Genomic DNA, 25,453 nt, shown 5'->3' with positions numbered 1-25,453 from the left:
AGCCCATTGCTTTTCAGCAAAGATTCCAAAGTCATTTAATGGTGAAAAGATAGTATTTTCAACAAATGTTGAAATAACCAGAGAGGTAAAGTAAACCTTGACTCTTATCTCACACCATAAGCAAAAATAGCTTGAAATGGATCTAAATGCAAAAGCTAAAAATTAAGAACATCTATAAGAAAATGATATAGAAAATTTCATTTAGCAGGTTTATGGACTTAATGAAATTCATGTCAAGATTTTAAAAAAATAATAATCTTTATTGTTGACAGCATTACCAATGTCCCCATTCCCTTTCTCTGTGTCATAAGTGATGCATATATGCATATAAAATCTTTGGTTAATTTCTCCTGCCCCCCTCTCCACTTCCCTCTGAGATTTGTCAGTCTGTTGCATATTTGCATGCCTCTGGTTCTATTTCATTCATCAGTTTATTTTGTTCATTAGGTTTCTTGTTCATTTATTTTGATTTTGATTTACCATTGTTGATAGATATGTATTTATTGTCATTATATTGTTCACATTTTTCATCTTTTTTTCTCTTCCTCCTCCTCCTCCTCCTCTTAAATTCTCCTCCTTTTTTTTTTTCCTTCCCCTCCTCCTCCTCCTTCCTCCTCCTCTTCTTCTTATTTCTCTTCTTAAGTAATACCCTTCACATTTCATGTAATACTGGTTTGATAGTGGTGAACGCCTTTAACTTTTATTTGTCTATGAAGGTTAGTTTTATCTGACATTTAATTCTAAATGATAATTTTGCTGGGTAGGATAATATTGGTTGTAGGTCCTTGATATTCATCACTTTGAATATTTCTTGTCACTCCCTTCTGGCCTGCAAAGTTTTTGTTGAGTAATCAGCTGACAAAAAGGCACTCCCTTGTAGGTTACTAATTGCTTTTCTGTTCCTGCTTTTAAGATTCTTTGTCTTTAAACTTTGTCATTTTAATTATGATGTGTCTTGGTATGGGCCTCTTTGAGTTCTTCTTGTTTGGGACTCTGCACTTCCTGGATATGTAAGTCTATTTCTTTGCCCAGGTAGGGGAAGTTTTTTGTCATTATGTCTTCAAATAGGTGTTCTATATCTTGCTATCTCTATTCTTATCGTGGCATCTCCCTCCCCCCCACCACCACCCCAATGCTAATGTTGTACGCTTGAAGTTGTCTCAAAGACTACTTACACTATCTTCATATTTTTGGGTTATTTTTTCTTTGTACTCTTCTGATTGGGTCTTTTTTGTTGTTTTTTTTTTTTTTTTGCTTCCTCATATTGCAGATTGTTGATTTGATTCTCAGCATCTTCTACTTTACTGTTGACTCCTTATAAATTCTTCTTCTTCTCAGTGTATCCTTCATTTCTGACTGGACCTTTTTCGTGTTTTTTAAATTCTCACTAACATTCTTTAAGGTCTCACTATGTCCCTTGAAGCTCTCATTAAGATTGAGCCTCCCGCCGAAACCGGTTTGGCTCAGTGGATAGAGCGTCGGCCTGTGGACCGAAAGGTCCCAGGTTCGATTCCGGTCAAGGGCATGTACCTTGGTTGCGGGCATATCCCCAGTAGGAGATGTGCAGGAGGCAGCTGATCGATGTTTCTCTCTCATCGATGTTTCTAACTCTCTATCTCTCTTCCTTCCTCTCTGTGAAAAATCAATAAAATATAAAAAAAAAAAAAAAAGATTGAGCCTCCTTATAACTATTGTTTTGAACTCTGTATCTTATAATTTGCTTGGTTTCATTTATTTAAGTCTTTTTTGAAGATTTCTTTCATTTATGATGTTTCTTTGTCTCCCCATTTTGGCTGTTTCCCAGTGTTTGTTTCTGTGTATTAGGTAGAGTGGTTATGTCTCCTAAAATTGGTAGAGTTGCCTTGTGTAGTAGGTGTCCTGTAGGGCTCAGTGGCTCAACCTCCTCATTGTGACCTGAGCTGGACACTTTAGGTGCACTCCTGTGTGGGCTGTGTGCACATTCTTGCTGTATTTGAGTCTTGATTGCTATTGGTGTCACTGGAAGGAATTGACCTCCAGGCCAATTGGCTGTGAGGACCAGCTGCTACTATAGTAGAAGAGCTGATGTTCAGGAGACATTCCTGTGGAGCAGAACATGCTTCAGTGCGGCTTTGGTGCTCACGAATCTGTCCCTTGTGTGGTCACTTGTGGATGTGTAGTGTTGTAATCTGGTATGGTCTTAAACTGTCCACCAGATGCATTAGCAATGGGGGCTCCCAAGAGTTGTAGTCAGTCACAGCCTGGGGCCACCTGGCAGCAGCTACAGGGGTTTTTGCAGATGGTTGCTACTTGTATTGTGCTTAGAAGTACCCAGGCAAGGCCAAGCTGTGAAGCAAGGCAACCTGGTGCTAGTGCCAGATCTTGGGCCTCTAATTGATAGGTGTGGAGCACACTGATTCCTACTGGTGTTTGTTTGAGAGACTTTAGGAATGTCTGAAGCATGAGCCAGGATAGGCCATTCATATACGTGGGTCTGCAAATTGGGTGGGGAGTGGTCTCAGGGAATCACCAGAACTGAGCAAACAGTGTGAGTCAAGCTGATGGAAGCTCAGATATGGCTGCCAATCAGCTCTGCAAGGTGGAAGGTTTCAGCATAGGAACAATGACCCCTGCAAGCACCCCTGTCTTGGAATAAACACCCAGAGCAAGTTCTTACTCTGATGGCAGACAATCCAGTTCCTCTCCATATGTACCTGAATCAGTCTCTCCCTCCCCCCATCCTCTACCCCAGATGCTGGAGCCAAGAGGGATCAACTCCTATTAAGTTTGTGCCTGGGCCATTTTAAGAACATCTCCCTAGGTCTCCAACAGCCTCTGTCACCCAGCCATAATCCCATCTGGTTTTTACAGCCCAAAGTTACGGGGACTACTATTTCTAGCTCTGGAACCATGGACTGGGAGTCTGGTGTGAGGCTATAACCCCTTGCTTCTCACGGAGGCCTCCACAGCTGAGCTAACCCACTCAATTAAAAATATGTCAAATGTGGGTGTCGATCAACCTGTTCTCTGCCTCCTACTAGTCTCAGTGTACTTTATTCTTCTCTAGTTGTAGGAAGTCCATTCAGATAGATTTCAGGGAGTTCTGAATGATGGTTGTTCTGTATTTTAGTTATAATTTTGATGTGTGTGTGTTGGGGGAAAGTACTATTGTTTACCTATGTCACTATCTTGGTTCTTTCCCAAATATTCTTTCTTTAAATTTATTTTATTTTAAGTCTTTATTGTTGAAAGTATTATATATGTTTTTTGTTTCCCCATTGACCCTCTCTATCCTGCCCCCAGGCCTTTACCACCCTATTGTTGTTAAGGGAAAACTGGACAAGAACCGAACAGCGCTCTGAGAGTTTGGAGTTACACTTTATTCACCCTGGTGGGCTTAGGGAAATGAATCCAAATTCTAAGCAAAGCTACAAGCAGAACTTCCCCCCCCCTTTTTTTTTTTTTTAATATATATTTTATTGATTTTTTACAGAGAGGAAGGGAGAGAGATAGAGAGTCAGAAACATCGATGAGAGAGAAACATCGATCAGCTGCCTCCTGCACACCCCCCACTGGGGATGTGCCCGCAACCCAGGCACATGCCCTTGACCGGAATCGAACCCGGGACCCTTCAGTCCGCAGGCTGACGCTCCATCCACTGAGCCAAACCGGTTTCGGCAGAACTTCCCTTTTTATATAAGAGCCAGCTTTTTGTGCGCTTGCTGGCGGCGGCCTTGAAAACTATACAGTTCTATCAATTAAAAAATGCACCTGGCATGGCATTGGGTGTATCTAGTCTCTGGCCTACAAGGTCAGACAGCTATGTTTATCTCCCCCATTATTCAAGCAAGCTAGAAAGCAAAGTTATTTTTTCCAGAATAAGAAGCCATCCAAAGAATAGCAGAGAATTCCAAACAGTAGTTTTACAGAATAGGGGTTTTCCTTCACATTGTCTATGTCCATGGGTTATGTATATATGCCTACAAGGTTTTTAGTTGATTACCTCCCACCCACCCACCTTCCCCTGCCTTCCCTTTGACATTCCACACTCTGTTCCATGCTTCCATGTCTCTGGATCCACTCCATTCATCAGTTTATTTTGTTCATTAGATTCCACATATGAGTGAGTTCATGTGATACTTGTCTTTCTATGACTGGTTTATCTCATTAAGCATGAATACTCTCCAGGTCCCTCCATACTGTCTCAAAGGGTGAGATTCTTCTTTTTTTACTGCTGCATAGTATTCCATGGTATAAATGTACCACAGCTTTTTTATCTACTCATCTACTGATGGGCACTTGGGCTGTTTCCAGATCTTAGCTATTGTAAACTGTGCTGCTAAGGACATGGGGGTGCATACATTTTTTCTGATTGGTGCTTTTGGTTACTTAGGATATATATTCCTAGATGTGGGGTCAAATGGAAGTTACATATTTAATTTTTTGAGGAAACTACATACTGTTTTACATAATGGTTGCACCAGTCTGCATTCCCACCAGCAGGGGAGAAAATTCCCTTTTCTCCACATCCTTGCCAGCACTTGTCATTTGTTGATGGTAGCCATCCTGACAGGTGTGAGGTGATACCTCATTGTCTTTTGAATTTGCTTCTCTCTGATCATCAGTGACTTTGAGCATTTTTTCACATTCCTCTTGGCTATCTGTATGTCCATGTTGAGAAGTGTTTATTTAGGGAGAGAAAAATGGTGGCAGAGTAAGTGGATGCTGCAGACATGCTCTCAGGAATTACAACTAAAATACAGAAAAAATACCAGAATAATCAATGTTAGACTCACTGGAGAGAACCTTGATACCCGAGGACCAAAAGTGGAGACCTCATAAAGAGTGGTAGGAGGACCTGATGCACAAAAGGCTGGCTGGGTGCCCACAGACAGCAACTGAAGTTCTGGAGAGAGATCTCTGCTGTGGAGGGTAGCCACTGAGAACTCTGGGATCTAATCCCCAAGCTGTGCCCCTCAGCAGAGAGCACCAGAACTGAGAAGGGTACCCATATAACATCTGGCTGTGAAAAGCAGCAGAGTTGCTGTCTGCCAGGGATGACTGAATTTTCAGGCAACCTCTTAAAGGGCTAACACACAAAATTCCCTTTGAAACCACCCACCTTGTGCTCTAGCAGAGGGAGGGCAGAGTGGACTGGAGCTGTATGAGTAGAAGACAGGATTCGGGACTCAGGGGTTAGAGCTGAGAAGGCAGACACCCCGTTTCCTGTGATCAGTCATTTCTTCTCGCAGTGGAGGACATCTTTCCCACACAGACATTTGCCTTGCCTTGGGGGAAGACAGTTTACCCTTCCAATTGGAAAAAATCTTGCACTGAGTCCACTTAAGAGACTAAAAGTAACAATTAGCCAGGAGAAGCAATTGCCGCACCCTTTTGAAAAGACTCACCATACCTGAGGACAATTGCCTGGATCCATTTAAGTTAGAGTCCTAATCAGTCTGTAGGCAGAGGTGCTCTCTGGAGGCTTTGATTCTTTGAATGATCTAACTAATCAGAAACAGTGTTTGACACTGTCCCACACTAGAGATTGAGAGACCTATAGGATCTACCTATTACATAGTCACATACCCAGTCAGCCAGCCAAAGAGAAGAGACAAAGGAAGAACCCCCAAATGAAAGAACCAGAGAATTCTCCAAAAGAGCAGATAAATCAAGGAGAAATAGAAATTTATCTGAAGAAGAGTTTAGAATAATAATGGTAAAGCTGCTCAACAGCATGAAAAAAGATACAGTAACTATGAGAAAAAGAACATTGGAAAATAATGACATAACACAAATAACACATTGTAAGGAATCAAAAACAAATTAGAAGAACCTGAGGATCAGATCAGTGAATTAGAAGGCAGGGTTTAAAAAATCAATCAGAGGGAGAAACCAAGATGGCGGCATAGGTAAACACTGGAAATTGCTGCCTCCTACAACAAATTCAAAAATACAGCTAAAAGACAAAACGACATCATCCAGAACTACAGGAAGGCTGGCTGAGTGGAAATTCTACAACTAGAAGGAAAGAGAAAAGCACACTGAGACTCAGAGGAGCTGCGGAAGTAAAGTGCAGAGGTACGGAGGCTCGAGCGTGCGCGGAAAGGGGCTGGCACCTGAGGACTCGGCTGTCTTTTTCAATTGGGAGGGAGTCACAAGCTCCCGACTGCTCTGAACTCCAGTTCCAGGAAGTCTCTGGGGACCCAGGACTCATATGGGGAGAAACTGGACTGTCTGGCAGCGGGCAGAACTTGGAACTTGAGGGTGGCTTTCTCTCAAAGGTGCTTGCGGCGATTGCCAGGACGCTGAGACGCGGGGCCCCTTAAGGCAGGGCTGAGGATCAGCCATAGCTGCTTGCTCCGCCCTGTTGATTCCCTGAGACCCCACCCCACCCAGGCTGTGGCAGAGGCTTTTGCATATGAATGCCCTGACCCTTTGCAATCTGAAAATTACCTAACAAACTGCAGGTGGGCCAGACAGACCCAGAACTTCCAAGAGAAGGCCAACGGCCCCACAGCAGCTTGCATTGCTTCACAGCTGGTCATCATCTGGGCACCTCCAAACCACAAAAAAGGAAGGGGAATCTGCAGATCTCTTTGTAGCTCCTGCTGGGTAGCCTCAGACAGGCTAAATTAGCACCTCCTTAGATCCAAGAGCCAGTGTACCCAGTGGACAGAGTGGGACCATCCAGATTACAACTCCTCAGATCCATAAGGGACACACTCAGGGGACAGACTCAGTGAGCACCAAAGCCCCACTGAAGCAAGTCTTGCCCCAGAAGGGTGTCTCCAGCACAAAAGTTCTCCCACTGTAGACACAGCTGATTCTAACAGCCAATTGGCCTGGAGGTCAATTCCTCCCAGTGATACCTACGACAATCAAGGCTTAACTACAACAAGACTGTGCACAAAGCCCACAAAGGGGTGCCCCAAGAGTGTCCACCTCAGGTAATTGGGGAAGCTGAGCCACTGGGCCCTATAGGACACCTAGCACAGGACACCTAGCACACAAAGCCACACCAACACAGGGAAGCATAAAAAATGTGGAGACAAAGAAACAGGTCACAAATGACAGAAATGGAGGAAAGCAAACGACTGGATATAGCATTCAAAACCACCTTTATAAGGTTGTTCAAGAATTTTATGGATACCGCCGATAAATTTAGTGAGACCCTGGAGGATATTAAAAAAGACCAACTAGAAATTAAGTATACACTGACTGAAATAAAGAATAATATACAGAGATCCAACAGCAGACAAGAGGATCGCAAGAATCAAGTCAAAGATTTGAAATTCGAAGAAACAAAAAATACCCAACTGGAAAAGGAAAAAGAAAAAAGAATCCAAAAATACGAAGATAGTGTAAGGAGCCTCTGGGACAGCTTCAAGCGTACCAACATCCAAATTATAGGGGTGCCAAAAGATGAGAGAGAGCAAGATATTGAAAACCTATTTGAAGAAATAATGACAGAAAACTTCCCCTACCTGGTGAACGAAATAGACTTACAAGTCCAGGAAGCGCAGAGAACCCCAAACAAAAGGAATCCAAAGAGGACCACACCAAGACACATCATAATTAAAATGCCAAGAGCAAAAGACAAAGAGAGAATCTTAAAAGCAGCAAGAGAAAGAAACTCAGTTACCTACAAGGGAATACCCATACGACTGTCAGCTGATTTCTCAACAGAAACTTTGCAGGCCAGAAGAGAGTGGCAAGAAATATTCAAAGTGATGAATAGCAAGAACCTGCAACCAAGGTTACTTTATCCAGCAAAGCTATCATTCAGAATTGAAGGTCAGATAAAGAGCTTCACAGATAAGAAAAAGCTAAAGGAGTTCATCACCATCAAACCAGCATTATATGAAATGCTGAAAGGTATTCTTTAAGAAGAGGAAGAAGAAAAAGGTAAAGATAAAAATTATGAACAGCAAATACATATCTATCAACAAGTGAATTTAAAAATCAAATCAATAAATCTGATGAATAGAGTAAACTGTTGAATAGAATAGAACCAGGGGCATGGAAAGGGAGTGAACTGACAATTCTTGGGGGGAACGGGGTGTGGGGGTGCAGGAAGAGACTGGACAAAAATCGTACACCTATGGATGAGGACAGTGGGAGGGGTAAGGATAGAGGGTGGGGTGGGAACTGGGTGGAGGAGAGCTATGGGGGGGAAAAAGAGGAACAATGGTAATAATCTGAACAATAAAGATTTAGTTTAAAAAAGAGAAAAAAAAGCAACTAAAAAACAGGAGGATACCTTAAGGGAGCTGTGGGACAATGTATAACATAACTATATTAGATAGCAGGTGTGCCAGAAGAGGCAGAAAGGGAGAAAGAGATAGACAATGTGTTTGAAGAAATAATGCCAGAAAACTTACCTAATCTGGTGAAGGAAAGATTTACACAAGTTCAGGAGGCACACAGTCTCAAGCATGACGAACAGAAACAGGGCCATGCCCAGACACATTATAATTATAATGCCAAAAATTAAAGGGAGAATCTTAAAGGAAGGAAGACAAAAGTAAACTGTTACCTGCAAAGGAGTTCCCACAATGATGCCACCTGATTCCTCATCAGAAACACTACAGGCCAGAAGGGGATGGCATGAAGTACTCAAGGTAATGGAGAGCAAGGATTTGAGACCAAGATTACTATAGCCAGCAAAGCTATCATTAAAAATAGATGGTCAAATAACAAGCTTCCCAGACAAAAAAAAAAAGGCTAAAGGAGTATATCACCACCAAACCAACATAACAAAAAATGCTAGACTGCTGTAATGAGGAGAGAGAGAAACCTAAGCATACACAATTGAAATGGCAATAAATAAGTACCTATCAATAATAACTCTAAATATAAATGGACTAAATGTTCCAATCAAAAGGCATAGGGTAGCTGAATGGATACAAAACACGAACCATCTTTATGCTGTCTACAAGAGACCCACCTCAGAACAAAATATACACACAGGATGAGGGTGAAGGGCTGGAAAAAAATTTTCCTTGAAAATGGGGAAAATCTGGAGTAACAATAGAACTCACATCTGACAAAATAAACTTCAAAATGAAGGCTATCACAAGAGACACAAAGGTCATTTCATAATATTAAATGGATCGACCCAACAACCCCAAAGACTCCAACAAAAAGCTACGATTTAATAAATGAATTTGTCCATGTAGCAGGATACAAAGTCAACACCCCAAAATCAACGACTCTTTTATACATCAATAACGAAGTCTCAGAGAAACTAAACAAGCAATCTCATTTACCATTGCAACATAAAAATTAAGATACTTAGGAATAAACTTGACCAAGGAGTCAAAAGACCTGTAGTTTTCCAACTTCTGTGTTGAAAAAAAAGATGGAAGAGTATATAAACAAGTGGAAGAATATACCATGTTCATGGATTGGTAGAATCAACATCATTAACATGTCCATACTACCCAATCAATCTACATATTCAATGTAATACCTATTAAAATACCAACAGCATATTTCATAGAGCTAGAACAAATACTCCAAAAATTTATATGCAATCAAAAAGACTCCGAATAGCTGTAGCAATTTTGAGAAAAAGAAACAAAATTGGAGGAATCACAATACCAGATTTTAAGGTATAATCAAAACAGCCTGATAATGGCACAAGAACAGGCATGTAGATTAATGGAACAGAACAGAGAACCCAGAAATTGACCCAAGCAATTACGCTTAATTAATGTTTGACAAAGGAGGCAAGAGCAAACAATGGAGTTAAGACAGTCTCTTCAATAAAAGATGTTGGGAAAATTGGACAGATACATTCAAAAAATGAAACTAGACCAGTATCTTACACCATGCACAAGAATAAACTCAAAATGTATAAAAAACTTATACATTTCATGAGACCATAAAAATCCTAGAAGATACCATAGCAAAGTCTCAGTCATCTCTTGTAGCAATATGTTTACCAATATATCTCCTAAGGCAAAGGAAACTAAGGAGAAAATAAATGGGACTACATCAAAATAAAAAACTTCTGCACAGTAAAAGAAACCATCAACAAAACAAAAAGGGGAGCCCACTGTATGGGAGAACACATTTGGTAATGATACACCTGATAAAGAGCTAATATCCAAAATACATAAGAAACTCATACAACTGAACAAAAGGAAGACAATCCAATTAAAAAATGGGAAAACTACCTAAATAGATACTTCTCCAAAGAGGATATACAGATGGCCAAGAGACACATGAAAAAATGCTCAAAGTCACTGATGATCCGAGAGAAACAAGGAGGTATCACCTCACACCTGTCAGAATGGCTACCATCAACAAATGACAAGTGCTGGCAAGGATGTGGAGAAAAGGCAATTTTCTCCACTGCTGGTGGGAATGCAGACTGGTGCAACCATTATGGAAAACAGTATGTAGATTCTTCAAAAAATTAAATATGTAACTGCCTTTTGACCCCACATCTAGGAATATATATCCTAAGTAACCAAAAGTACCAATCACAAAAAAATGTATGCACCCCCATGTCCTTGGCAGCACAGTTTACAATAGCTAAGATCTGGAAACAGCCCAAGTGCCCATCAGTAGATGAGTAGATAAAAAAGCTGTGGTACATTTATACCATGGAATACTATGTAGCAGTAAAAAGGAAGAATCTCTTACCCTTTGAGTCAGCATGAAAGGACCTGGAGAGTATCATGGTAAGTGAAATAAGTCAATCAGAGAAAGACACATATCTCAAGATTGCACTCATGTGGAATCTAAATAACAAACTGTTAAATGGAGTGACTCCAGAGACATGTAGTGTCTATCTGGTTTTGGAACAGAGTGCAGAGTCTCAGAAAGAAGGTGGGTGAGTTTGTGCTGGTTGGAGGTAATTAATCAAAACCTTTTGTGCACATATGCATAACCCATGGACACAGACAATAGGATGCTGAAGGCCTTGAGGTGGCCAATGAGGGGGAAAGAGGGCATACATAATACTTTCAAAAATAGAGAATTACAAAAAAATAAAATAAAAAGAAGTGCTTATTTAGGTCATTGCCCATTTTTTCTTATTGGATTGTTTGTCTTCCTTATGTTCAGTTGTTTAAGTTCCTTATATATTTTGGATATTAACCCTTTATCAGATTTATTAGATGTATCATTGCCGCATATGTTCTCCCATACAGTGGGCTCCCTTTTTGTTTTGTTGATGGTTTCTTTTGCTGTGCAGAAGCTTTTTATTTTGATGTAGTCCCATTGGTTTATTTTCTCCTTAGTTTCCTTTGCCTTAGGAGATGTATCTGTCAACATATTGCTGCAAGAGATGTCTTAGATTTTGCTTCCTATAGTTTCTGCTAGGATTTTTATGGTTTCACAACTTACATTTAACTCTTTTATCCTGTTGAGTTTATTCTTGTGTATGGTGTAAGTTGGTGATTTAGTTTCATTTTTTTGAATGTATCTGTCCAATTTTCCCAACACCATTTATTGAAAAGACTATCTTGACTTGATTGTACGCTCTTGCCTCCTTTGTCAAATATTTATTGAGCGTAATTGCTTGGGTCAATTTCTGGGGTCTCTGTTCTGTTCCATTGATCTATATGCCTGTTTTTGTGCCTGTACCAGGCTGTTTTGGGTTATAATGGCTTTGAGGTATACTTCTCTTTACACGTTACTGAGAGTTTTTATCAATAATGTGTGTTGGATTTTGTTGAATTACTTTTCTGCCTCTATTGATATAATCGTGTGATGTTTGTCTTTCAATTTGTTTATGTGATGTATCACATTTATTGATTTGTGAATATTGTGCCAACTTTACATCCCTGGAATACCACTTGGTATGATGTATGATCTTTTCAATGTTTTGCTGGATCTGGTTTGCTATTATTTTCTTGAGAATTTTAGTATCTATGTTCATCAGGGCTATTGGCTTGTAATTCTCTTTCTTTGTAGTGTCTATCTGGTTTTGGAATTAGGATGATGCTGGCTTCATAAAAAGAGCTTGGGAGTGTTCCTTCCTCTTGGATTTTCTGGAATAGTTTGAGAAGTGCAGGTGTGAGTTCTTTGAATGTTTGGTAAAACTCCCCTGTGAAGTTATCCAGATCTGAGCTTTTGTTTGCTTGGAATGTTTGATTACTACTTCTATTTCATCAATTGTTATTGGCCTATGCAGGTTTTCTCATTCCTCCTGATTCAGTTTTGTGAGATTATATTTTTCTAAGAATTTGTCTATTCCTTCAGGTTTTCTAGTTTGTTGGCATATAATTGTTCTTAGTATTTTCTTACAATCCTTTGTGTTTCTCTGATATCTGTGATTACTTATCTGCTTTAGTTTCTGATTTTATTTGTTTGGGTCCTCTTTGTTTCTTGATGAGTCTGGCTAACAGCTCATCAATCTTGTTTATACTATCAAAGGACCAGCTCTTGGTTTCATGAATTTTTTATGGTATTTTTTTTTATTTCCTTCCTTCTGTGTTTTTCTTGTTTTTCTCTTTCTAGTTCTTTAGGTTGTAGGTTAAATAGTTTATTAACTAGACAGCATAGAGTTGGGTCATGTTTTTGTATCCATTTAGCTACTCTATGTATTTTGGTTGTGGCATTAAATCTATTTGCATTTAAGTTTATTATTAATAGGTATTTATTTATTTCAACTTTAATTCTGTATGGCTGGATTTCTCTCTCTGTCTTCTCATTATAGCAGTCCCTTTAGCATTTCTTATAATGCTGGTTTGGTGTTAATGTATTCCTGTAGCCTTTTTTTTTTTTTTTTTTTTTTTTTGTCTGGGAAGTTCTTTATTTGACCATCTATTTTTAATAATAGCTTTGCTGGATATAGTAATCTTGGCTTCAGATCCTTGCTTTCCATTACCTTGAGTACTTCATGCCATTCCCTTCTGGCCTGTAGTGTTTCTGATAAGAAATCAGATAGAAGCCTTATAAGAGCCCCTTTGCAGGTATCAATTTGCTTTTCTCTTCCTGCCTTTAAAATTTTCACTTTGTCTTTAATTTTTGGTATTATAATTATAATGTGTCTGGGCATGGGCCTTTTGGGGTTCATCTAATGTCTTCTCTATTTGTACTGACATTCTTTATTTCTGTTTTCATAGTTAGTATATCTTTTCTCATGCTGTTGAACATCTTTACCAACATTATTCAGAACTTTGTATCAGATAAATTTCTTAACTCCATTTCCTTTATCTGTTCTTGAGAATTCTCTTGTTCTTTCATTTGGGGGTTGTTTCGTTATTTCCTTATTTTGGCTGCCTTTTTGTGTTTGGGACTATGTATTAGGTAAATCTGATACACCTCTCAATTTCTAGTGCAGTACAGTGTCAAACGCTGTTTCTGACTAATTAGGTCACCCAAAGACTCAAAGCCTCCAGAGACTGCCTCTGCCTGCAGACTGCCTCTGCCTGTAGTCTTGAATACCCCTCAGGCAATCGTCCACAGGTGTCATGAGAGTCTTTCCAACAGGGTGTGGCAGTGGCTTCCAACTAGAGGCTTATTGTTATTCTCAGTGTCTTAATGGGTTTCAGAAACTCCACAGTGTTGGACAAGGTGTTTTCCAATAGGGTGGGTCAACTGTCTTCCCCCACAGGCAAAATTGCCTGTATAGCAATTATCTGCTTTGGAAAGGTGCCCTCTGGAGCATGATGGAGTGACTCAGCACAGGAAACCAAGGGTGTCTGCCTTCTCTGTTCTAACCCCAGAGCTCCAAACCCTGGCTTCTGCTCACACAGCTCTAGTCCACTCTGCCCTCCCTCTGGCAGAACACAAGGTGAGTGGCTTACAGGGATTTTCATGTGTTGGCTCTTTGAGGTGCCTACATTTCCAGCCATCTCTCCCTGGCAGACAACAACCCTGCTGCTTTTCATCACAGATATTATGTGGGTACCCTTCTCAGTTCTGGTGCTCTTTACTTGGGGATTAGACCCCAAAGTTCTCAGTGACAACCCCCCACAGTTGAGGTATCCCTCGGAAATTCAGTTGCTCTCTGTGGAAGCCCAGCCAGCCCTTTTGAGCCTCCAGGTCTTCTACCAGTCTCTCTGTGGTCTCCACTTTCAGTCCTTGGGTATCAGGGTTCTGTCCAGTGAATCTTCAGTTGATTATTCAAGGATTTTTTTCTGTATTTTAGTTGTAATTCCAGTTTGGTTCTGGGACCATGCCCCAACAGCATCCACTTACTCCACCTCCATTTTTACCTCCCCAATACTCAAGATTTTCTTAACAAAATTTCTGATTTAAATGTTAACTCATAAAAGTGGTATCAGGGTCAAATGAGAGCAGAATACAATCTTCTGACTCAGGCTATTTCATAACCATAATTATTTATATAATAAAGAAGTAATATTCTAATTGGTCCTAACAGTGTCCCAGTCACAACCAGTTAACAGGTTGCTCGCACAGGTTAACAGGTTGCACAGGAGCTGATGGGCGGGGACTTCACTCCCAGTGCTGGCACATGCAGGCCTGCCCAGCACTAACATCACGCTGCTTTGGAGGCAGAGGCCACTCCCAACAGAGGCACGTGCAGGCTTCCGGTACCCGCCCAGCCCAGAGGGAGGCATCAGGACAGGCCGCGGCAGTCCCCCCCGCCCCCATCCTGGTGAAGGCACGAACAGGCCCACCACACAGCTCGGCCTGGAGGGGGGTGTCAGGATGGGGTTGGGGCCTCGGCAGAGAGCTTTCAGCACTCTTGCCCCGGGTTCTAGAGGTGCAGAGAGGAAGGGAGAGCCAATGGGCAGTTAGGGGGATCAGATCAGTAGGGGAGAGCAGATAGGCAGGGAGATCAAACAAGGAGGGGAGGACAGTTAGGGGGATCAGGCCAGCAGGGGAGAGCAGTTAGGCAGTTAGGGGGACCAGGCCAGGAAGAGGAGCAGTTGGGGCCATCAGGCCGGCAGGGGAGCAGTTAGGGGCATGAGGCAGGCAGGCAGGTGAGCACTTAGGAGCCAGTGGATCTGGATTACGAGAGGGATCCCAGATTGGAGAGGGTGCAGGCCAGACTGAGGGCCCCCCTCCCACGCACAAATTTCGTGCACCGTGCCTCTAGTAATCTTGTAAGAGTCAAGGTATCTTAATGGGTTTCTTTCACTTACCTTTCTTATTTTCCTGAATATAAGTATCTATACTAATAAAAGAGAAACATGGTAATTAGCGTACGACCGCTACCCTTCCCATTGGCTAATCAGCATATCCTTATGCAAATTAACTGTCAGCCAAGATGGCGGCCGGTAGCCATGCACTGAAGTGAACAGGGAGGCTTGCTTGCTCCAGTGACGGCGAACTCCAACGTTCCCCACCTGCCGCTGCCAGCCTCTCAGCTGCAACTCTAAGCAACTATGTTGCAAATATAGAAGCTAAACAAAACCCCAGAAACCTGCGTTAGTCAGCCAGGCTTCAGCCAGCCGGACCGCAACATTGTATCAAATACAGAAGGAAAAACAAAGGCCAGAAACCAGCTTTCAGCAGCCGAGGCCTCAGAGCTAAAGCTGGCCCAGAATTTAAAAAAAAAAGAAAAAAGGAGCGGTTGGGAGCTTCAGTCAACCCACCAGCCTGAAAACAGCCCTCAGCCCCTCAGCCGGGCTGGCCAGGCACCCCAGTGGGGACCCCCACCCTGATCCAGGACACCCTTCAGGGCAAACCAGCCAGCCCCCACCCATGCACCAGGCCTCTATCCTATATAGTAAAAGGGTAATATTCCTCCCAGCACCGGGATCAGCGGAGCAGTGAGGCCTTCCGGCACCGGGATCAGCGTGACGGGGCAGCACCCAAACCCCCTGATCACCCTGCGGTTCTGTGTGTGACAGGGGGCGGGGCCACAACCTCCCTATCTGCCCTGCTCTGTTCGTGACAGGGGAAGGCACCCCAACCCCCTGATCAGCCCTGCTCTGTGCCTGATAGGGGGGAGCTCCCCAACCCCCTGATCACCCTGCGGCTCTGTGTGTGACAGGGGGGAGCTCCCCAACCCCCTGATCGGCCCTGCTCTGTGTGTGACAGGGTGCGGCGCCCCAATTACCCTCCACGGCCTTGCTCTGTGTGTAATGGGGTAGAGCCATAACCTCCCCATTGGCCCTGCCCTGAGTGTGACAAGGTGCAGCTCTCCAACCCCCTGATCCGCCCTGCTCTGTGTGTGACAGGGGGCGGTGCCCCAACTCCCCTATCGTCCCTACTCTGTGCATAACAGGGGGGAGCTCCTCAACCCCCTGATGGGCCCTGCTCTGTGCATGACAGGGGGTGGCACCCCAACTCCCCAGTCGGCCCTGCTCTGAGCCTGACCAGGGGCTGCACCTAGGGATTGGGTGTGCCCTCTGCCACCCAAGAGCAGGCCTAAACCAGCAGGTCGTTATCTCCTGAGGGGTCCCAGACTGCGAGAGGGCACAGGCCGGGCTGGGGGACGACCCCCCCCCCGCCCCCCCCAGTGCACAAATTTTTGTGCACTGGGCCTCTAGTACAAGTATATTTGCTAAGGTGACGTTTTATATTTTGCACCTTTATGTATATTGTATACTTATAGATAATGTATTTAGATTCATTGTAAATAGATCTCTACTGAGGTTAAAGTGTCTATTATTATTGGTCATATAATTAATTGGTAATACATGGAGTTTCTAGGGTATTTGATTTTATTACTTCCATTCCGCCCCCCCCCCCCCCCCCCCCACACACACACACACACTTATTAGATTAAAATATGTCAGGTGTGAAATGTTAAATTAGAAGAATTCTAACCATTGATTGTATGTTTAAGCTTAACAATTCATATTTAGTTCATTTTTTTTTTATCATTTTAGTAACGATGATGTTCTGTTGATTTCTGTGGAAAATCCTAATTTGACAACACCAATTACATCAAATCTAACAGGTATCTTAAGTTGATTAAAATGCAATTTATTAATTTAGAAAGCTTCAAATCAATGTTTAGAGAATTGAATATTACCTTTTAATAAAACAAAATTCTACTCTCAAAAATGTTTTAATTTATATTTTATTTATATTTTCTAAATAAAGGACCTCTCAATATAATTGAATTTTCTTTTTAATCTGTGTTTATCAATTTATGACCTTTTGTTTCCTTACCATTTGTTTAATGGCTTTGTAAGTTAACTACTTACCTTTCACACATACATTATTTTTACTTCTTTGCTCTGGCCTACGTTGGTGGGGTGTTTTTTTAATGTTTATTGATTTTAGGGAGAGGGAGAGAGAAACATTTATTTGTTGTTCCACTTATTTATGCATTCATTGTTGCTTCCTATGTGTGTCCTGACCAGGGATCTAACCCACAACCTTGGCATATCGGACTGATGCTGTAACCAACTAAGTTACCCAGCCAGGGCCGGTGGCTTGGTTTTTGTTTTTTCTATTAAGTTATCTTATATTTTACTTAAGATTTAAAGTTTGCCTATTTTTTAAAAATTTATTTTAGAGAGAGAAAAAGAGCAATTTGTTTTTCCACTTATTTATGCATTCAGTGGTTAGTTGACTCTTGAATGTGACCTGACCAAGGGATGGAACCTACAACGTTGGCATAGTGGGATGACACTCTAACCAGTTGAACTACCCAGAGAGTGCAAAGTTTGGCAATTCTTTAGTATATTTGATTTTTTTTTTAATTTTTGGTGTTTTTATAATACTGTTGTTGCTTTTCAGAGTTTCTGACTTATTATATTTATGTACACTATTATACCTTAACCTTAAATTTCAAATAAATTTCCTCTCAAAATAGCTCTCTGGTTGGCCCATCATTGCTCATTCAAAATTCTCCATTTCATTTTAATTTTTATGATATATTAAGTATTTGCATTTTAATTACAGAAAGCTTTGTCTCCACTTATGTAGCTACTTAATTGCCCCTGTGGTTTGTGCTGCTGCTATTGTGAATAAAATAGTTTAAGGAATCTTTGAGGCTTTCTTATTGGTTCTGTGAAGAATGCTCAGCCATCTCAGGTATTCTGATCTAAAGATACTGAACAAAAAATGTGTACATTTTCATTTATTTCCTCAAATGGTATTTACAGATAGATTTTCAAGAGTTGCTAATATAGTTGTAAAGCTTCAGAAGGACAAAATATTTTGAACTAAAATTATATTTTGTTTTAACTTGCTCATCAGTCTTTGGTATAGCCAAAGTCAATTGAATTACTTTTTATGATTGTATAATAAGCAGATAATTAGCACTCCATTATTATTGTGTTTTAGCATTTATATATTACAAAGTACATACATATTTAATAGTTTAATAAACTTGCCAAATGTTCATATTTTAATAATTTTCTTTCAGATACTGGAAAAATTACATCAGAAAATGTTAATTCATCTAATGCTGTTACTGAAGTTATGGTAGGTAATAAATAATTGTCTTTAAATGTTGTTTATTTGAATGTGTTAGTTCTAGGAGTTAGCAAAACCAGTTTCTAGTCTAGCTTGCATTAAAAAGCAAACAGCTAATGATAAGTATATTTTACAGTCATACTGAAAAAATTAAGTTATTTGGACACTGCCTAGTCATATTCTCAAACTATAAAGTATTTCATGAGTTTCTCACAGGAGAGTTAAATTAAAACATAAATATTTATAAATTGTTCAATCTCTAGTTTCTGTATGGTAATCTAAAATTATGTGTTTTATTTTTTAAAAACATCTTTCCGCTATTGAGGCAAAAGTCTTTTTTTTTTTTTTTTTTAACCTAACTTTTTAGGCTGTAGAGGAAAAGAGTCTTGATTTTGTGATTGATCTGACTAAAGAAGGTCTATCAAACTGCAACACAGGTAATGGCTTTGTTTTTTTAAAAAAGAGGAAAGGGTAACAACTCAAAATGTGTTTGACCAGTTTATGAAGTTTATTTTAGTATGTGTGTGTTACAGCTCTATACAATTTTTTCTCACATGTGTACATTCATGTTACTGCTACCACAATCAAGCACACAACTGTTCTGTCACTACAAGATTCCCTCATGCTGACCTTATTATAGGCATACCTACTTCCTGCCCCCAGTCTCTAAACCCAGACAGCTGGGAATCTGTTTCTACCTTTATAGTTAGGTTATTTAATGGATGTTATATAAATATGATAATGCAGTATGTATCTTTGTGAGATTGGCTTCTTTCACTTAGTATGATTCCCTGTGAATGTTATCTAAATTATTAGGTGTATTAATTTTACTTTTTATTGCTGAGTAGTAGTCTATGGTATGGATGTATAGTAGTTTATGTATAACTAGAGGCCCAATCCACGAAATTCATACAAGAGTAGGCCTTCATGGCCCCGGCTGCCCTGTGGTCCCATCCTCTGCCCAGTGGTCATTCCAGAGGGTCGTTCTACTGTCTGGTCTAATTAGTATATTACCTCTTTATTATATAGGATAGTTTATCCATTCACTTAGTGAAAGATATTTGGGTTGTTTGGGGCTACTATAAATCTCTTTTCTACCTATGGTATCATGTTTAATTCCTTAACACTTGGAGTGCAGGTGAATTTCCCGCCAAAATATAAGATGGCTCTGTCTTTTGATTTTGTTCCATCCACCAAAAGGGTGGATTACAAACAAATATTTGGTAATACGCAGTTACAATCGGCCCGAGTTTACACGTTTCCCGCACTCCACCGCAAATCTATATGAACCGAGTTAAAGACGGCTCCCGCGGAGTACGCGCAATTCACGCGAGCCGACTTAACTCGTTTCCCGCACTCCAAGTGTTAACTATAACAATAGTGGTTGTGAGAAGATGCGAGGGCATGTAAACAAAGCCATCTAAAGCAGTGGTCCTCAACCTGTGGGTCGTGACCCCTTTGGGGGTCGAATGACCCTTTCACAGGTGTCGCCTAAGACCATCGGAAAACACATACATAATTACATATTGTTTTTGTGATTAATCACTATGCTTTATGTTCAATTTGTAACAATGGAATTGGAGGTCACCACACATGAGGAACTGTATTAAAGGGTCGCAGCATTAGGAAGGTTGAGAACCACTGATCTAAAGGCACTGGAGGAAAAAAGGAGCAACTTTAATCAAATAACAGTTTGCAAACCAGGTAGACAAGGCCTCTGTTATAAACCAAAAGCACTCTTCCAAGATAAAGGAGAGGCCATCTTTTACGGAAACCTTCCCACCCATAGTTTCCATATTTGCCTGCTTCATGTAAATGAGGTTTCCAAATTGTACAGTTTGGATTGGTTAGTATACAATCAAATAAGGGTACATTTTTTATAGTTCTGATTGATTGGGGCAGGTCATAGTCTATTGGTTGGATAATAATATGGCAATCCTATATAATAAAACCCTAATATGCTAATCGACCAAAAGGGAGAACGACCAGTCACTACGGTGCGCACTGACCACCAGGGGGCAGATACTCAATGCAGGAGCTGCCCCCTGGTGGTCAGTATGCTCCCACAGGGGGAGCTTTGCTCAGCTACAAGCCAGGCTGACGGCTACGAGCACAGTGGCGGTAGCAGGACCCTCTCTCGCCTGCTTGGCAGCGCTAAGGATGTCCAACTGTGGCTTAGGCCTTCTCTCCCTGGGGGAAGCGGAAGGTGGACATCCCCCCAAGGGTTCCTGGACTGTGAGAGGGTGCAAGCCGGGCTGAGGCCCCCCCACCTTGCGAGTGCACAAATTTTTTTTTGGATGAAACTGTGCACTTGAATATTTAAAGGTTATTTGTGTCACCTCTTGTGTGGTGATTAACCTATAGATTATGATTTCACAAACCTAGTTGTATTAATTAAACAGTTTTAAAAGTTTGTACAGACTCTTATAATTATAATCACAAAGTTATCACCTCTTCCAAAAAGGTTTTTTAACATAGTAAATAAAGTGACTAATAAATTTGAAACACAATGCAGATTCTTAATTGTCCTTGTCCATAAAAATATATATGTTTCAATTGGAGGAGATTCATTGAGTGTATTAAACAGTATGTCATTGCACACACAATGGATCTAAAATGATTTTTACTGCTTATTATGTTCAAATTTTTGAAATGTTTAGAAGTTAGCATTCCACCCAGCCTTACAACTTTCCAACATGAAACCCCCTTTTTTTACCATCCTCATACTGTCCATAGTTGTTTTCAAACTGTTCTTGCACCTTTTAACCTCTCTTTCTTTCCTCATCCACATTTTCCCTATTTTTCCTTTCTTTCTTCTCAGTGTCTCTCTTCTACTCTCCCTTTTGTCCCTGCTCCTTCCTCTTCCCTTTTCGAAGTCCACATTTCCCATCTAAGTAATTCCCTTTAGGCTAGCATAGACCTCAGCAGTAGAGATTCCTTCAATCCCAGCCTGCATGATTTTTCCCAGGACTGTGTGTATCACATATTCAAGCAGGATTGTAAATAGCTCCGTGTTTGCAAATATCCTTGTTAACCTAACAAAGCACAATCCTCCTCCGGGACCACTGAGCAGGGAGCTCTCTCCCCTGTGTAATTTTTCCTGGTTCCCAGTTACATAATGACTTAACTATTTACCTTAAGTGGGGAATTTGTCATATTAAAGGAAAATTCTCTATTTGGTAACTTTGGATCTTGAATTTTTATCAAAAGTTTAGTTCACATTTAATTACCACCCACATTGTAAACTATTCTTTGCTTAAAGGCTAAGGGATTGAATGTTGCAGATGAATTTAATTTTTAAAATCTTGTGTTGTTCACAGAAAGTTCAGTATCCATGCTGGAGTCATATATGAAATCTGTGTCAATCTCAAAAGAGACAACACCAATGGCCCAAAATGAAACCCAGGTACTGATATGAAATGCTCTGAAAGGGATAGTCATTTCAAATTGAGTGGAAATGGAAGTGCCCATTTTACTCATGAAGAAATATTTTGGTTACATTTTAGCTTAGATTGCACTTAATGTCCTTGTGTAAACGTTCTGTTGTGCCTGGTCAATGTGGCTGGGTGGTTGAGTGCCGACCTATGAACTAGATCATAATTCAATTCCCAGTCGGGGCACATGCCTGGATTGTGGGCTTGGTCATCAATGGGGGGAAGGGGTATGTGTAGGAGGCAGCCAATCAGTGATTTTTCTCTCATGATTGATGTTTTTATCTCCCTTTCCCTCGCTCTCTCAGAGCAATAAAAATATATTTAAAATAAAAATGTTCTATTGTGAGTCTACTTACACAACTAAAATAATTTCATTGAATTTTCTAGAAGCTACAAGAATTAAAACAAATACATTCTTTTACTCCACGAATTTGAAAAGATTTTTAAGAGTAGTAGCCATTGTTGCTGACAGTGCACGGAAATGGGTGTTCTCGTACACTCACATTTTTTGTATAAGTTAACATTGTTTGGGAACACAATTTGGAAATGAGATGGAACGTTATCCAGAATGTCTGGACCTAACCCATTCTGTTTAGTGTGATATTCCAGAGTGTAGAAGTCTTAACTGTAAAAGAAACTTAAGCTTAAAAAGACTGGATCCAACCTTACAATATTCTTGAAGCATCCTTTTGTTATCAAATACTAGAGGCCCAATGCACGAAGATTCATGCAAGAATGAGCCTTCCTTCCCCTAGCTTGCCAGCACCGCCTTCACTCTGGCCAGAGCCACCTTTCTGACTTCGCTCCAGCCTGGAGCTGCCTTTCCACCTTCCCATGCTGCCCAGAGGCCTGGAGCGGCTGGGACAGTGGGGAATGACCACTGCCGCTCAGCACCTGCCTATGCAAATTAACCCACCATCTTTGTTGGGTTAATTTGCATACTCATTCCTGATTGGCTGGTGGGTGTTGCTAAGGTACCTTATTAGTGTAGATATAAAAGCCTAAGCAACCAGCCAACTGTTTGACCGGCCGACTGGTAGCTATGGCAAATACTGACCACCAGGGGGCAGATGCTCAATGCAGGAGCTACGGTGACTTGCCAGCTGTGGTTCTTCGGTAATGCACCAGGAACCAGAGAGGAGGGAGCCTGGTTCCAGGGTGTGTCACCCATGAACCGCCCTCTCACAATCCGGGACCCCTCGGGGGATGTTGGAGAGCTGGTTTCAGCCCAATACCCATTGGCCAGGCCGAAGGACCCTACTGGTGCACGAATCCATGCACAGGGCCTCTAGTGATTTTTATAAATGGATTGAGGACTGGGAAATAATATGTTATAGAACTGCAGTCAGCTACTTTAAAATAATTAGAACCCACCAATTCAGCTCACTAAAATTTTCATAAATGTATTTCAGGTTCCTGAGTCCTTTGAGCATCTGCCACCTCTCCCAGCACCACCACAATCACTACTGGATCCGGTAGACAAAGTTCGAGACACACTTCCTCCCCAGAAGACTGAGCTCAAAGTGAAACGGGTGCTGAAACCCAGGGGCATTGCGCTGACTTGGAACATCGCCAAGATCAATCCTAAGTGTGCTCCTGTGGAAAGCTACCACCTCTTCCTGTGCCATGAGAACCCTGGTATTAAGTTAATTTGGAAGAAAGTTGGAGAAATTAAAGCTTTACCACTCCCAATGGCCTGTACTTTATCTCAGTTTTTAGCTTCTAACAGATATTATTTTGCACTCCAATCAAAAGACATTTTTGGGCGATATGGACCATTTTGTGATATAAAAGCTATCCCTGGATTTTCTGACATTCTTACATAAAAGAAAAGACTTCAGTAATTATATATTGTACTACATTTTGTTTTTTTCATATTTAAGTTTTATTTACAATGTTCTTCTAACACTATTTGCTATCTTAAGGGCCAGTTAAGATTGTGAACCCTTTGTGTAGGGACAGTCCTCTTCCCTATGTCGTAATGGCCTCTAGTTTCATGAATTTCTAATTCAATAAGTACTTCCCATGGATATGTTTCAAAACATACACTATCATGGATCCATGTCATGAAGCTGTGCTGGGTACAGTACTTTCGGTGACGATGGAGCTGCTGCTATCAGAAACCCTAGGATACAAGCAGCCACTATTTCCTCTGTTAACAACCAGCTTTTGGTGACCTGCTTGTGGTCAGTATAGGTACAGGAAAATCAGCTCTTAACTCAGGACAGATCATCCCTGGGGTGCGTCTCCACCAAGATTTTATGAAAATAAATGTCTTTGCGTTCTTTTGAAATTCTAAGAGCTAATAGTTTGTGTCCCTCCCTCTCTTTTCTTAAGTAAATCATTTGGGGAAATAGTCTGGAGATTTTCCCCAAATCTGTATACTTACATGTATATAATAAACTTAGTCAAGCATTGTGTGCTGTATACACAAAACGGTATCTTTTATAAAAGCATTATCCAACCCATTATTTCAGTTGAGAAAAATGGAATTGTCTGCCTTAAATTTAAGGCTTTAATTTGCTGATTCCCTATTGCTACCCATATTTGCTCATTCCTGGTTGCCATTATTACTTGAAGAAACGACATAACACTAGGGACTCCAGCAGATGTGTCCTGTGCAGACCTCTACCTGAGGGAGCACTGAGGTGAAGCTGTGACCACCATATGTAGCCCAGCGAACTCAAAAAATGAACAGACTTGTAAGTATAAGTCAAGGCTCAGTGGGACAAACTGTGGGATGCTGAGGAAACAGAAAACTGTTAGTGTGAAAGTCTATTGAAGAGATACATTCTTTCCTGGTACCTGGTGAATGTTCAGGTCTCAGCGGGGCTGAGATTTTAAAAACTGAACAGGAAATAGTTTTCCTTGGTATTCTGTGAATGCCTTTACATTTTCAGTCATAAATAAAGCTGTTACTTTAAAGTCTCTTGTGTTTTTCCCTTCTCAAACATTACAACTGACTGACGGAGCCAGAACCTGAACTGGGTTGGATAAGACAAGCTGCCCTCCTGTGAGGTCCCATTTCAGACTTACAGCAATGGAAGGCATCCTGCAGCACAGGACAATGGCTTCACTTTGGGGAGGATCATCTCCTTGGGTTGACAAAGACTAATGTTCACTTGCTAAGGAAACCAAAAGGCAACACAATAAACAAGATTCGGGTGTGTATCACCAGAGTGAAACTACATCTTCAGCTGGCAAATCTGCATGCTGATAGGCACAGTCTTAAGCAAAAGAACTTTCACAGTAATAGGATGAAGGAGGAAAGCTGACAGCAAGCATCTTGGACATAGCTCAAAAGACAATGTTTCTTGCCTTTTGGAGGGGCAAGATTCTCCACTTACCTATTCGTGACACCAGAAGATGTCGGGGTCCAGCCCCAGCAGGTCCAGGGGTCCCCAAAGGTGTGGATGGAGTCAGCAATGAAGGAATGACATGGAGACAGCATTCAGTTGATCAGCAGCCTAGCCAGGAACTCCAGCCAAGTTCTGGTCCGGATCTCCAGCGAAGTTCTGGTTAAGAGCTCTGGATAGGATCTGATGTTTATTGTCTTGTTACATCTGTATACCAGTTGATTTTAATCCTATCAATTTCTATTCCAAAGGTAAGGGTGTTTCTTATCTCCATTCCAGGAAGTAAAGATTATGTAGCTTAAGCGTGATTGTTTGTAGTTAAAGTGATTACCCGCCTGGCACTTAGTTACGGGTTTTTATCTCCTCCCTAACTTC

General features: G+C 41.1%; 1 protein-coding gene across 2 annotated transcripts in view; it reads left to right on the top strand.

Annotated features, from left to right (window-relative positions):
• ATF7IP2 (activating transcription factor 7 interacting protein 2) overlaps positions 1-24,689 on the top strand; it is a 116,982-nt gene extending 92,293 nt beyond the window's left edge. For both annotated transcript variants that reach the window (XM_070411562.1, XM_070411561.1), the window contains 5 exons: positions 16,749-16,819; positions 18,239-18,297; positions 18,656-18,725; positions 21,609-21,694; positions 23,135-24,689. In XM_070411562.1, coding sequence (XP_070267663.1) covers positions 16,749-16,819; positions 18,239-18,297; positions 18,656-18,725; positions 21,609-21,694; positions 23,135-23,548 — 700 coding nt within the window. In that variant the 3' untranslated portion in view covers positions 23,549-24,689. The remainder of the gene's footprint in view (positions 1-16,748; positions 16,820-18,238; positions 18,298-18,655; positions 18,726-21,608; positions 21,695-23,134) is intronic.
• Positions 24,690-25,453: the final 764 nt, after the last annotated feature.

This window comes from Myotis yumanensis, unplaced genomic scaffold (genome assembly GCF_028538775.1).
Source record: "Myotis yumanensis isolate MYYU_CA2020_CCGP unplaced genomic scaffold, mMyoYum1.0.hap1 SCAF_4, whole genome shotgun sequence".
Lineage (NCBI taxonomy): Eukaryota > Metazoa > Chordata > Mammalia > Chiroptera > Vespertilionidae > Myotis > Myotis yumanensis.
The sequence above is the reverse complement of the archived record's forward strand: the minus strand, read 5'-3'. Positions and strand labels throughout refer to the sequence as shown.